General features: G+C 53.6%; 7 protein-coding genes across 7 annotated transcripts; 4 read left to right on the forward strand and 3 right to left on the reverse strand.

The window, feature by feature from the left end:
* Nucleotides 1-448: 448 nt before the first annotated feature.
* Nucleotides 449-1,570, forward strand: QBC33DRAFT_577209 (kinase-like domain-containing protein; the record flags this gene model as incomplete). Its single annotated transcript, XM_060430971.1, has 2 exons — nt 449-493; nt 533-1,570. The coding sequence occupies 2 exons, from the start codon at nt 449-451 to the stop codon at nt 1,568-1,570; spliced, it is 1,083 nt and encodes a 360-aa protein (XP_060284961.1).
* Nucleotides 1,501-1,923, reverse strand: QBC33DRAFT_533570 (uncharacterized protein; the record flags this gene model as incomplete). The annotated part of the gene is made up of 1 exon (XM_060427472.1): nt 1,501-1,923. A coding segment is annotated over exon 1 (167 nt), but the record flags the coding sequence as incomplete, so codon positions are not given.
* A 2,016-nt stretch (nt 1,924-3,939) lies between these two features.
* QBC33DRAFT_610118 (kinase-like domain-containing protein) lies at nt 3,940-4,972 on the forward strand (the record flags this gene model as incomplete). The annotated part of the gene is made up of 3 exons (XM_060432410.1): nt 3,940-4,172; nt 4,237-4,580; nt 4,634-4,972. The coding sequence occupies exons 1-3, from the start codon at nt 4,046-4,048 to the stop codon at nt 4,970-4,972; spliced, it is 810 nt and encodes a 269-aa protein (XP_060284963.1). The 5' UTR covers nt 3,940-4,045.
* Nucleotides 4,973-6,514: 1,542 nt separating this feature from the next.
* On the forward strand, nt 6,515-7,566 carry QBC33DRAFT_358759 (peptidase C12, ubiquitin carboxyl-terminal hydrolase 1). Its single transcript, XM_060423898.1, has one exon. The coding sequence runs from the start codon at nt 6,640-6,642 to the stop codon at nt 7,390-7,392; it is 753 nt and encodes a 250-aa protein (XP_060284964.1). The 5' UTR covers nt 6,515-6,639; the 3' UTR covers nt 7,393-7,566.
* Nucleotides 7,567-8,114: 548 nt separating this feature from the next.
* On the forward strand, nt 8,115-9,484 carry QBC33DRAFT_358960 (Intradiol ring-cleavage dioxygenase). Its single transcript, XM_060423900.1, has 3 exons — nt 8,115-8,476; nt 8,623-9,104; nt 9,179-9,484. The coding sequence occupies exons 1-3, from the start codon at nt 8,228-8,230 to the stop codon at nt 9,450-9,452; spliced, it is 1,005 nt and encodes a 334-aa protein (XP_060284965.1). The 5' UTR covers nt 8,115-8,227; the 3' UTR covers nt 9,453-9,484.
* On the reverse strand, nt 9,484-11,254 carry QBC33DRAFT_358861 (tRNA Um(44) 2'-O-methyltransferase). The gene has a single exon (XM_060423899.1). The coding sequence runs from the start codon at nt 11,007-11,009 to the stop codon at nt 9,516-9,518; it is 1,494 nt and encodes a 497-aa protein (XP_060284966.1). The 5' UTR covers nt 11,010-11,254; the 3' UTR covers nt 9,484-9,515.
* On the reverse strand, nt 11,135-12,113 carry QBC33DRAFT_606112 (complex I intermediate-associated protein 30-domain-containing protein; the record flags this gene model as incomplete). Its single annotated transcript, XM_060432294.1, has 2 exons — nt 11,922-12,113; nt 11,135-11,853 (listed from the first exon to the last, which is right to left on the reverse strand). Exons 1-2 carry the CDS (start codon nt 11,995-11,997, stop codon nt 11,135-11,137), a joined length of 795 nt encoding a protein of 264 aa, XP_060284967.1. The 5' UTR covers nt 11,998-12,113.
* Nucleotides 12,114-12,139: the final 26 nt, after the last annotated feature.

A 12,139-nucleotide genomic window follows, 5' to 3' on the forward strand; every position in this document is an offset into this window, starting at 1 on the left:
TGGCGAATTCTCGTCACCCCTCCCTGGTGTCCTCGCGAAGGGTCAGCAGAAGGGCCAGCGTTTAACCCTGCGGAAGCAGGACTGGCGTCTATCTCCATGGTCTCTCCTTCATGTCTCTCGGCGCTGTAGCTGGGACCGGCCACGCCTAGAGCCCCACGGGATTGTGTGACCGGGAAATCGTCGAGGCCTGTGGGTTCTGCGGCAGAAGGGGGCGCAACGTTCATCTCCACGGTCTCTCCTTGACCCATAGCGGCAGACCGACGGAGGTACGCATGCTCCTCGGGTTGCTCTGCAGTCGAGTATGCAACGTGGGCATACTGCTGAGCGCTGTAGCCAAGATCGGCCGCCCCTGGAACCGCACTGAACTGTCTGGTCAGGAGGTTGGCTTGTGGCTTGTCCTCATGGAAAGTCTGGCTTCGATTTCCCACGCTATTGGAGAATGCAAGCAATGTCAATCAACCAACCGTCTGTCTTGCAGCAGCAGCAACTATCGGTAGAATAGGAGCGCCAGGTTCTGGATTGGATATTGAAGGAGAGGTCTTGTGGCACTGTGGTGCGCAAAGAGTTGATCCACAGGTTTTCCGAGCGCGTCATCCGATGCGACGGCGTCAAGGACGCACTCGCCCCCGATTTCGCCGACGGCTTCCTCAATCGCCATCCGGACCTAGCGAAGACGCTTGTTGCCGCGCCGCAGCCGAGCCACAACAGGCCGAAGGCAGAGAAGGCCACTCGCGTAGGGGCATTCGATCGCTTAAAGGAAATGATGCGGCAGGATCGCAGACAGGCGCTCTTTGGCGACTCGCCCCCGCCCCCACGACAGCCTGCTGCTTATCCCGAAGGCGAGATCATCTATCACTGCAACAATCGCTATGTCGTGCGACACGGCGATGCCATCACGAAATACACGACATGCTCTGACGGCATGGGCGCGAACGACCACCCGAACGAGGCGCTAGCGCTGCGCTTCGTCAAGGCGCACACCACAATTCCGGTGCCCGAGGTCGTCAGCAGCGATTGGGACCGCATCACCATGGAATACGTCGAGGGCCAGACGCTACAGCAGGCATGGCCGGTGCTTACCCCCGACCAGCGCTCCGACATCATGGCCCAGCTCAGCGGCTACATCGCGCAGATGCGTTCCCTGGGCGGCATCCACCTCGGCCGCCTTGACGGCCAGGGCGTCGTGGTCCCGAGCATCATGACGCGCTCGGGTGGGCCGTTCGGCACCCTGACCGAGTTCCATGACTGGCTTGTTCAGCCGCCGCATCGGTTGCAGGCGCAGTCGATGTACTGGCACCAGATCACCACACAGCTTGGTGCCGAGTATCCCATCGTGTTCACGCATGCCGATATTGCCGCGCGAAACATCATGGTGCGTGACGGTCGCATCGTCGCCCTTTTGGATTGGGAATTCGCGGGATGGTACCCAGAGTATTGGGAATATGTGTTTGCATTGCGTGGGATGGATAACATTGACTGGGAGACACTAGGCCGCCATCTTCCGTCTCTCTTTGCTAAGCGCTACGATCTCGAATATATCCTTGTGGGATTTATCGTCCGCCTTTCCTGATAGTGGGAGTCAAAATATCGATCAAGCAACACTCTCGTTAATTAACTGGTCTGCAAGTTCCCCTTCCAACGAAATTGTACCACTCCTGTGCCTGGAACCCGTTCACAATCCCCTGTAGGCCCTTAAGCATAAAGTTTTGACAGTTCCAATCGCTGTCTTGCTCCCGGCCCGCCACCGGAGTGGCCGCAACAATGTCCACCAGCTCCATCTCCTAACCGCTGCGTACCAGCACAGCCCCGGCGTTAATATGGCTGAGGTAGCTAGCGGTGAAAGCCCAATCCCTCTTCTCGTGGAATTGGTCAACCGTCCAAGGGCTTTCTTCGGTGTAACATTGTGCGTGGACAGTCTCGTGGAATTTCGGTTTGTCAGCTGATGTAAAGTAATGGAGGACATGGTGTTTATAAAGACGTCAGGCTCTCCTCGGAATACAAAAACGTCATTTCCCGTCTCTCCGGCTTGATTTTCCGCTAGAGGCTTGTCGTCTCTTATGGCTGGATTTGCTGGTTCTCAAGTTAAGTCCAAAATCTGCACTAACATTGCGTGCAGCATCTATGCCTGCGTCTAAGGATTTGGCAAAAGAAGGGTTTTGCTAATTTCAAAGTAAGGAGTTGAAACATCTCTATTTGCTACCGTAAACTACATATCCAAAGAGAGATCTGATGGTATTCAGAAGCACTAAAAGAGCGCGTGAAACAGGGATAGGACTTAGAATACAGGAAACGCCTCCACGGAACAGGAAACGAGGAAGTGGAAGGTAGTGTACAACTCAGGAGGAACCTTCCCATCACAAGCCCCTAAGGAGAAGGTTCGTCTGCGGCTTCCATAGTAGCGTCGATCATAGCATCTCTCCCTTCCTCATACTCTTCCTTGGTTAGATAGCCGGCACGGTACATCCGTTGTACAGCATTGTCAACCCAGGTGTGACAGTTGAACTCCCAATCTCTGTTTTTAACCGGAGTGCCCTTCACATGGTTCGTGGGCTCGCTGGAAGTCATAGATGTTTTGGTTGTGCCTACATCGATCAGCTTAGCGAATGTCTGGGTCTTCGTGGGGTTTTAATCCGACCTCTTCTCGTACGAGAAGTCTCCGGTCGAACCACGTACATGACAATAGTGGCTCGAACCGCTGTCGACAGGCAAGAACCAGAGAGCGGTGTGCCTGAACTTTTGGAAGTCGACAGGATCTCCTCTGTGAACGGCAATGTACACACGGTACTTCTGACGCTGAGACATGGCTGATGTCGGTCGTGGCTTATATAATGCTTGAAAGATGGAATTAGTTCGTGACACGGATAAGTCTAGGGGGTATCAGGGTATTATACCTTTCGATGAAGTGTATAGCGGTCTGGAACGACAGGTGTACTCTCAAGAAAAGGGCGAGTGTGTGAGTACTAATAGACAAGCAGATGAAATGCCAGATAATCGGAATGCTAGTCTTGGTCTCTGGTGTTGAGTTGAACAAATACCGCTCTGCAGGCGGCGGAAGTGATGCAATCTTATATATCCCAAGTTTTGCATCATGAAATCTGCCTTGTTACATGTTCCAGGCTCTCTAGCCGCGCGTCTCTCGTGCGAGTAAGAACTGGATGTACCAACGGTCTGGTGTGTGGTTCGACTAGCTGAATATTTGTGAAGCAGGCAGGGTAGCCAGGCGTCAGGCTGCTCATCTTGAGTGGTCTACCTCCAACCTCCGCTCCAGTGTTCAAGAGATGTTGGTTTCATAGCCTCATTATCCCATTCATGGCTACCTGATTGGCTATCTGCACTATATAATATATATATGACTCCGCTTGCTGCCAAAGTGGTAGAAGGCTGGGTAGAAGCAGTGCTATCTCGCGCCTGGCCTCAGGGTGGGCCGGCGGCACTGGTTTATTTACCCTGGACCTGAGGAGAGGGCGCAGAATTTCACTGGCTAGATACACGTAGCGGTAGTTCGGAAGCGGTTAAGGTAGGCCGTAATCCATATACCTCCTTGGCGTGCTTGATTCACGGATGTGGTGGGAATCCCTATAGGGCATATTCATGATGAATGTTAGCCGACCCCTGATGTCTGTCTCGGAATCTGAGTAGATCCTTCCAACGGGATAGTATCTTAACTAAAAGTAGAACAATGTTTGAGTCCTTTGACATAGGATTCAGTGGGTTATTCACGGACACTGTTAGGACAACATCGAAATACATACGTGTACGGAGTAAGTCACTGACCTGGAACCAACAGCACAATATAAACGCCGAGCAAGGCCTTGGTGATGGGCCAGTCCCCATTTGCAGATGCAGTGAGGCCTCAGGCATCTATGCGTGTTCTGACAAATACGGGGTAGGGATGTTGACGGGCCCACTAGAAACCTATGGAGGGGTCCAACGGTTGATCTCCTAACTACCTAGGTACACCCTGTCAATGAATCCTCGTTGCCACAGTCTCCCACTTTCAGTCAACACGCCCGTTGCAATTGGAGCCTAGGTGATCAATACAGGCATGGCCGAACCGCGCGACAGCAGCCCACCCAGCCTTAAGGAGAGACTGAGACAGCGGAGAAAACAGATGGGGCGCGCTCGGTCTCCCAATAGAGATGAGCCAGTGGACGGCAACGCCTTGGAAGAAGGTGAGAGGCTGATTGGTGAGGTGTCTACGGAGAAGATAGTGATGGTGTTGATACCAAGCTACAGGAACCGTCGTCCTGCACGAGATGTTCGCCCGGATGGTTACGCTCCATCCAGGAAACATCGCCAAGAAGTCGGGCAAAAGCATTTGCCTCCAGGAAGCCGATGCCTTACGCGTTGCCGAATCAGCTGGGCTCCCTGTGCCTCATGTACACAGCGCCGAGACGACTTCCGATGGGAAGAACTACATCTCCATGGACTACATCAAGGGCCAGGTTCTTTCCGATATTTGGACTGGGCTTTCTGGGGAGGAGAAAAAAGCCATATCTAGCCAGCTACGCGATATACTGGTGATTATGCGATCTATTCCAGCCCCCGAGGCACATATTGGGGGATGTGCAGGAGAAAAGGTCCGGGACACTCGATATACTCTACGCACACCGCCCCTTCGTGCAACGGCGAGAAAGAGTTCAACGATTACCTCTTAGCCAGTCTGTTTCCCCAAATTCCGTCACCCATATACGCAGCCTTCTCCCGGCGGCTCCGTACCAACCATCGCATCGTATTCACACACGCGGACTTGTCACCTAGGAACATCATTGTCAGAGACGCCAAGGTCGTAGGCATCATTGATTGGGAAGACGCAGGGTGGTACCCTGAATACTGGGAGTATGTCAAGTTCTTTCAACGCTCTACTACTGAGGACGGAGACTGGCGGTGTCACGCCGACGACATATTCCCCTGTGGCTACCCAGATGAATTAGTCGACTACATTGCTCTATCCAAGTGGCAATCGCCGTAATTCTAGGTAGCTCCTAGCTCACCGCTCACGGTAATTCTGTTGCTGCCTCGCATCGAACAAGAACGAGAGCATATCAGTTACTTGAGGGTTCCGGACTGGCCCCGCGCTTCCTCGCTCATGTCCATGGGAATGGACACATCGTGGGTTTTCTACTGGAGAAAATAGAGGGACGCTCTGCTTCCTTCCACGATCTGAGCATCTGCGAAACCGCTGTAGGGAAACTCCACGAACTGGGACTAGTACATGGGGGTGTGAACCACTACAACTTTCTCGTCACGGAAGAAGTGGTGAAACCACTCGACTTTGAATGCCTTCAAGGAGAATGCGAGCCCGGAGTCGATGAGCAAGGAATTGGAGAATTTGCGTGCCGAATTGGTCGACGAGTCAGGACGCGGCGAAGGTTTCAATTTCCATGGCGATAGCAATTGATATTGAAGCTCAAGACGCAGCTGCTAGTTTGTAGACGGTGGGAATATACGTGCAGCGTGCCTGGGAAGCGTCAATCACCAAGGCAGCATCAGATAGATCTCGATGAAGCCGGTACCCGATTGATGTCTTTCGCAAATGCTCGTTGTAGGAAGCGCCACCATTGTCATGAGATCGCCGCGAGCGGTTGTTTCGCAGGAGCTCAGAGCCATTGATGACGATGGAATTGACGAGGGCAACTTCTGGAAACGCATATATGTATTGTACAATATGCGTACATACCTACTGTAGGTGTTGAAACAAGGCGGTCCAGAGAGGAAGCGGCAGGCCCATGGAACAGTGCTGCTATGTTTTACTGTGGGATCATGTACTTCCCCCTGGTCACTCACTATGTACCTGCTTAGCGCATTTTCCAGTCCCGGACAGGGGGTAATATTTTTGCACGCAATGGACCGCAATCATTAACGGAGGCCGACAACCATCACAGCAACGCCGAAAAAGGGAAACGAGGGAAAAGAAAAAAACATCCCGAACCCAGGATTCGAATCTGGGCCTTCCAAACCCCTTTCGGGCCAATTCTGCTTTAAGCTTCCCTGGTGACTACTTGGATATGCTACCATTACACCAATTCGGGTTTTGTTAGATGAGACTAGGCAGAAGAAAACTATAAGGCATACAGCTATTTGCAAAAATCGGTGCCTGTTGCACTCTTATTGAAGATTTCGAGCACAGACCAACACTACTTTAGGAAACGTGAAAGTACGACGTGACATCAATTGCAGTGGCTGTGTTTCACTTTGCCAACATGCTGTCTGCGGGTACCGTCGTGTAGCACTAGGTAAATAGAGCAACCCGAACAAACTTGGAAACTTCCAGGAATGAAGGCAAAACTGCCTGTCGGGCTAACTACGGCAAATTGGTAGGGGTTTGCTTGATTATCTTTCGAAAAGGAAACTTCGCTCAATTCTAAAGTCTTCACCAATATTGGCATATCGCTTCACCGGTCTCGCCGAGAGCTGGTCGCTGTCTGGTACATACAGCTCAACCACATCACGTGATGGGTTCCAACTGGTTATTTCGATGTTATGCGTAGCACTGATGCCTGCCCCTCCGTCAACGTTATCTGAAACCAGCTTCGACCCCTCCATCTGCATCACACTTCACCATGAACATCAATCAGTCCAGAATCCAGATCGACCAATCCCATCTCGGGAAACTCCGTAGTTCATCAAAATATCAAGATGTCCATTGAAGGAGTTCACATCGACAGCTCAGGGAGGAAAGTGTTCATCCCGCTCGAGAACAATCCGGAAGTCTTCACCTCACTCGTTCACGACCTTGGAGCTTCCGATGAACTCGGCTTCTATGATGTGTTCAGCATCGATGATCCAGATCTATTGGCATTTATCCCGCGTCCCGTATACGCGCTGATCTTCATCACGCCTCCAGATATTTACAACACTGTCCGCGAGAAGGAGCGCACACCGCTTGCCAGTCAGAAGCTGACATACGACAAGTCTGGCCCGGACGAACCCGTAGTGTGGTTTAACCAGACGATCGGCAACGCCTGCGGGCTATACGCTCTTATTCACTCCATCGCAAATGGAGGAGCACGCCCCTTCCTCAAGAAGGGCTCGCTCCTGGATAGGTTGATCGAAGAGGCAACGCCGTTGGCCCCCGTTCCGCGCGCAAGAGTTCTCTACGACAGCGCTGAGCTCGAGAAGAAGCACATGCGGGCCGCTAGAACGGGCGACTCAAGGACGCCAGGCGCAGACGAACCCGTGGGCCTGCATTTCATCGCGTTCACCAAAGGCAAGGACGGACATCTGTATGAGTTGGAGGGTGACACGGATGGGCCATTGGATCTCGGGCCACTGGAGGACGGCGAGGACATGTTGAGCGAGAAGGCATTGAAGAACGGTGTGAGAAGGTTCATTGATGCTGCGAATGGGGAACTGCAGTTCAGCATTGTGGCTTTGGCGCGAAGCGAGTGAACTGGTGCTGCTTATAAGTATGATCAGAAATAGTGTCGAAGTGCAGAGGGTGCAATGGTGACGGGAGTAAAAGGACGCTACGAGGTAGGTAGTGTTGATTGGAAGATGCTTAACTCCTAAGTCCTAGCCTCAGATTCGCGACGATCAACAAGAGGCGGTATGTACGCCCTGGGATATTTATCCGACCGCTCTAGTCGACTTGGCACCTCACGAGAGAAAACCAAATGGTCCGACTGATCACTTTCTTAAACTCCGCGGGGGAACCCCCCCCTCGCCACCTCAGCCCACCCGGCAGGGTCCCGCATCGGCGTTAAGTTAGATAGAAGAGCGGGCCACGACATAGTGACATGCAAACCGGCACCCCACATGCCCCAACTCCCGAGGAACCAGACGCGCCCTCCCCATGCTCCCCACCCCTTTGCTGGGCGGGCCCGTTCGGCAAGGGGCATTTATCTGATCGCGGATTGGTCGGCCGGGACTTTCTAAAAGGTTTCTCCCATCGGCGAAGAGGGCGGGGAGGGGTCAATTGGGGATGTGGGGCACTGGTGTGGTTTTTGGAAGCTCTCATCCGATTTCCATTGCGGGCGGATGAAGAGGGGAGTACATAATACTCCCGTTGGGTCACTCTTGAAGGAAGAGCTACATTTCTCTCTCTCCGTGTTGCTCTTTTCCCTAAAATCTGAGAAAACCGGGACCGGAACAAGCTCGTTGTGAACCATACCCACCTACTTAATTGACTCTGAGCTACCCCACTACAACCTCATAAAGCCACCCAACTCGGAGCCCCCCCCAAAAAAAGGATCAACGAAAGGGAAGAGCAAGCAAGCAGACAGCCATGGCATCCTCCAACCCCGCGGCGGCGACGGCCGAGCCGGAGCTCCTGGACCTGACCATCGACAACATCACGCCCAACACGATCCGCATCAACTCGCAGAGCGACAACGCCCGGCTCAAGTACGTCATGTCGCGCCTGGTCTCGCACCTGCACGACTTTGCGCGCGAGACCCGCCTTAGTACCGACGAGTGGATGGCCGGCCTGATGTTCCTCATCGGCTGCGGCAAGATCTGCAGCGACGTGCGGAATGTGGGTTTCCCCCCATTTCTCTCCTCCTCTCTCTCTCTTAGTCGTTCTGGGGGTTTGGGCATTTGCGCGGGAACGCAATCGCCTGTTCCCTCTCTTGTGGCAGTTACGGCGCGCGAATGGCGACTGACTTTTCCGTTGCTCAATAGGAGTTCATCCTCCTCTCCGACGTCCTGGGTCTCTCACTGCTGGTAGATAGCATCAACCACCCGAAGCCGCCGGAGGGCACCGAGGGCTCGGTGCTGGGACCCTTCCACACGCACGACGCGCCGACCATCGCCAACGGCGCGTCCATGTCCACGGACCCGAATGGCGAGCCCATGCTCGCCATATGCACCGTCAAGGACATCCAGGGCAGGCCCGTGGCGGGTGTCAAGGTCGACATCTGGGAGACGGACAGCTCCGGCCACTACGACGTGCAGCACGCCGACCGCGAGGGGCCGAGCGAGCGGTGCGTCATGGTCACGGACGAGGAGGGCGGCTTCCACTTCCAGGGCATCAAGCCCGTCAGCTACCCGATCCCGCACGACGGGCCCGTGGGGAAGCTGCTGCAGATGCTGAACAGGCATTGCTGGCGGCCAGCCCATGTGCATTTCATCTTCGAGAAGGAGGGTTGGGATCACTTGATCACGTAGGTCGAAGAAAAAAACCCTTGAAACGCTCGGGGAGACATTGCCGACTAACAATTTCCTTCTTCTATAATAGGGCCCTCTATCTCCGTGGCGACCCGTATGAGAAGTCGGATGCCGTGTTCGGCGTGAAGTCGACCCTGGTGATTGACCTGGACAAGGTTGACGCGGCGACAGCGAAGAAGTATGGCGTCAAAGAAGGTATCTGGTTGTTGAAGCAGGAGTTCGTGCTCACGACGCAGGAGGCGACCGAGAAGCTGAGGGACCAACTCGCCATCGAAGCATTGAAGAAGCTCGGCCTAGACAACCTGAAGTTGGTGGATCACCTGCCAGTGCCGGAGGTGGACTAGGGGTTGCGGTCGCGGTCGCGGTAGCGTTGTAATGTATTCATAAAGAACAGTCAGGATTCTCTATCAATGCCCTCTCGGAGCAGTCTTGGCGAGTTTCATGGCGTTGGCGAGATAGCCTCCAGTTCCTCCATACTTCTGAACGATTTGTGTTGAGTCAAGTGACGAGGAAGCTGCGCTCCTCTTCCGACCGACCAATGCTGTGTTTCGGGTACTAGGTATTCGCAACATCTCCGTCTCGATCTCCCAGCCGCAATCGTTCGCTAGACCGGTTACCCACGACACGAGAGATGAATATGTCGATATGGACTTGGTCGCGTCTTTTGGCGGAGGGGCTCGAAATTTCGAGCCGGTAAGGTTGTGGCTGCAGCACGGTATCATGACAAAGGGGCATTGGGAAATCGCCGCCAGAACAGGAGTCCAGGGTGTCAGTTCGTCGGCGTGGTTCGAGATTATGAAAGTTCCTTCCGCAAAAAGGCCGTCATGAATAATAGCCTCCCTGGCATCGGGCGAAGCACTTGGGCTCGAGGACGCCTCGGGTTGGACAACGGAAGGAACAAGGACAAGCTGCTTTAACGAGTCTTGGGGGTCGGCAGAGATGTGTACCTGAGTGTTGTATGACTGCCACGACTTTCGGGCCCTGGCATCGAAGCCCCAGCCGAGATAACCCTCCTGGTTGAGGATATAGACGAGAAGCCCGTTCCCGCACCCAATGTCGACGAAACCTGGGAACGGGGAGTCGGCGTACATCTCGGCCCAGAGCTCAATCAGGAACGCAGCAATGCCGAGATCCTCGAACACGTGTTTCCGAGGGTCTGTACTCTCCGCCCAGCCGGCGATGAGAGGCCTGGCGTATTTTTGCTTCAGCGCTGCATATCTGTCCTGGAAGGGGACCCGTGGGACTAGAACGTCATGCTGGACCCTCTTCACATAGCCTAGTTGGCGACCATGGCCATGCCTTGAAACGACAGAGAGCAAGCCGAGAGCGGTCCTGTTCAATCTTGTGGATAGGGCTGAGCCGGGAAAGAAGAGGTAAGAGATTGATATGGACCCCTGCGAGTTTACTGCTTTCCAATCGTGAAGAAAGGCTATGCCTCGGACTTTTGGGTGGTAAAACGGTATGTCCTCCTCCGAAGAAACATGAGGAAGATACACGACGAGGGTTTTTTCCTCGCCATCAGCCAAGGAGCTCTGGTATATCAGGCAAGTCTGATCCAGCGGGTCATCTCTCGAGGCATTCCTGGGAACGAGTTTTCGAATCAGGTATCTTTTGCATTCAAAGCTGTCAAACACTGGCATTCGAGGTAGGTCGTCACCCTGAGGCTGTTGTGGTCCAAAACATTGATCGCCTTGCTCATCATGAAGTATGTCGGCTCGGGATAGCCAAGAGGTGTTGATATTAGGGTTTCTGACAAGATTCAACATCACGTCCAGGAAAATCGTTGGATCGAAGCTGCAAGCATGCCAAAGGAGCGGAGACCACCGAGTGCTGGGATTATCCGCTTTCTCGACGATGAGCGGATCAGCGCCCTGATCATATTCATTGGCTGTGAATCCCATGGTATGCTTCTGATAGCGGATCGGAGTGGCACACCGGTTTGGATATTGCAGACGGGTGGTTGGCAACTGCGCCGGCTTTTTTTTCTCTTTCGGTTTTTTCCCGACTATACCCCGTACTGTTGGGCTCACTTATCGCCCCACGTGATCTTCTGGCCTTGCTTGTTCTTCAACTCCCCTTCCCTGAACACAAATTCATCAACGCCGCTGGCTTCGCCTAGATCATTCGTTGCCCATATCCTCTCAATACACAATTCATATGGACCAGGCACTCTGTCGGTGAGGCCCACGCCTATTGTGCGGACTTTCTGTCGTAGTATCTCTGTCTGTGGCTCGACGACGAAACCGTGATTGGTCCTGACGAAATCGTTCCATTTGATTAGGATGGTCTCCCATTCTCCGGGGCGCTTGCTGAAGAGCCGATGCTGGTGCAAGTCTGTGGGTACGACAGATTCTGTCTGGACATTCACCAAGTAGCTCCTGCCGTCGGACTTTACGCGTAACGCGAGATAGGCATATGGGTCGATGTTCCATAAACTCCTGCCAAACAATGTCGACTGTTGGTCTTGTGTTCTCCACGCCGCATACCCCGATCGCTTGATGTCTGGCCGGTCTTTTGGTAGCTGGGTAGAGATTGTCCCGTGGAACCGGGCATAGCCAGTCGCTGATTGGGACGGAGGTACACGATCTGAAGAAGACTGTGAGGGGATCCAGTCGAGGTTCGCCGTCGAAAAGCCGCCAATGTCAACATCTGACAGTACTTTGCAGGTGTCGAGTGACTGCGGGGATCGGAAGGAGTGCAATTCGTAGGGACCGGATGGGCCCTTAATGCCCTCGAGTTTAAGCGCTAGAAGGCCATAATGTTAGCTCCACGTAATTGGCAAGCTTGGGAGAAACTGGATGAAGTTAGAATACCAATATTTGAAAGCCTCTTGAGCTCATCGATGCTTCGGCCCAAAAAGCCCCTGGAGAGGCATGGTGTTGCCCGCATCGTGCAGCCACGCGGTCACTAGCTTTTCAAATGCTATGAAATGCTATGCTGAGCCTAATTGTTCAACCGGGAGAGGTTGGCAAGGCTAGAAAAAAAGGCGAGAGCGGAATCTCCGAAGCTTGTGGAAAGGTCATGGACCTGG

This window comes from Phialemonium atrogriseum (genome assembly GCF_030411735.1).
Source record: "Phialemonium atrogriseum strain 8032-3 unplaced genomic scaffold QBC33scaffold_8, whole genome shotgun sequence".
Lineage (NCBI taxonomy): Eukaryota > Fungi > Ascomycota > Sordariomycetes > Cephalothecales > Cephalothecaceae > Phialemonium > Phialemonium atrogriseum.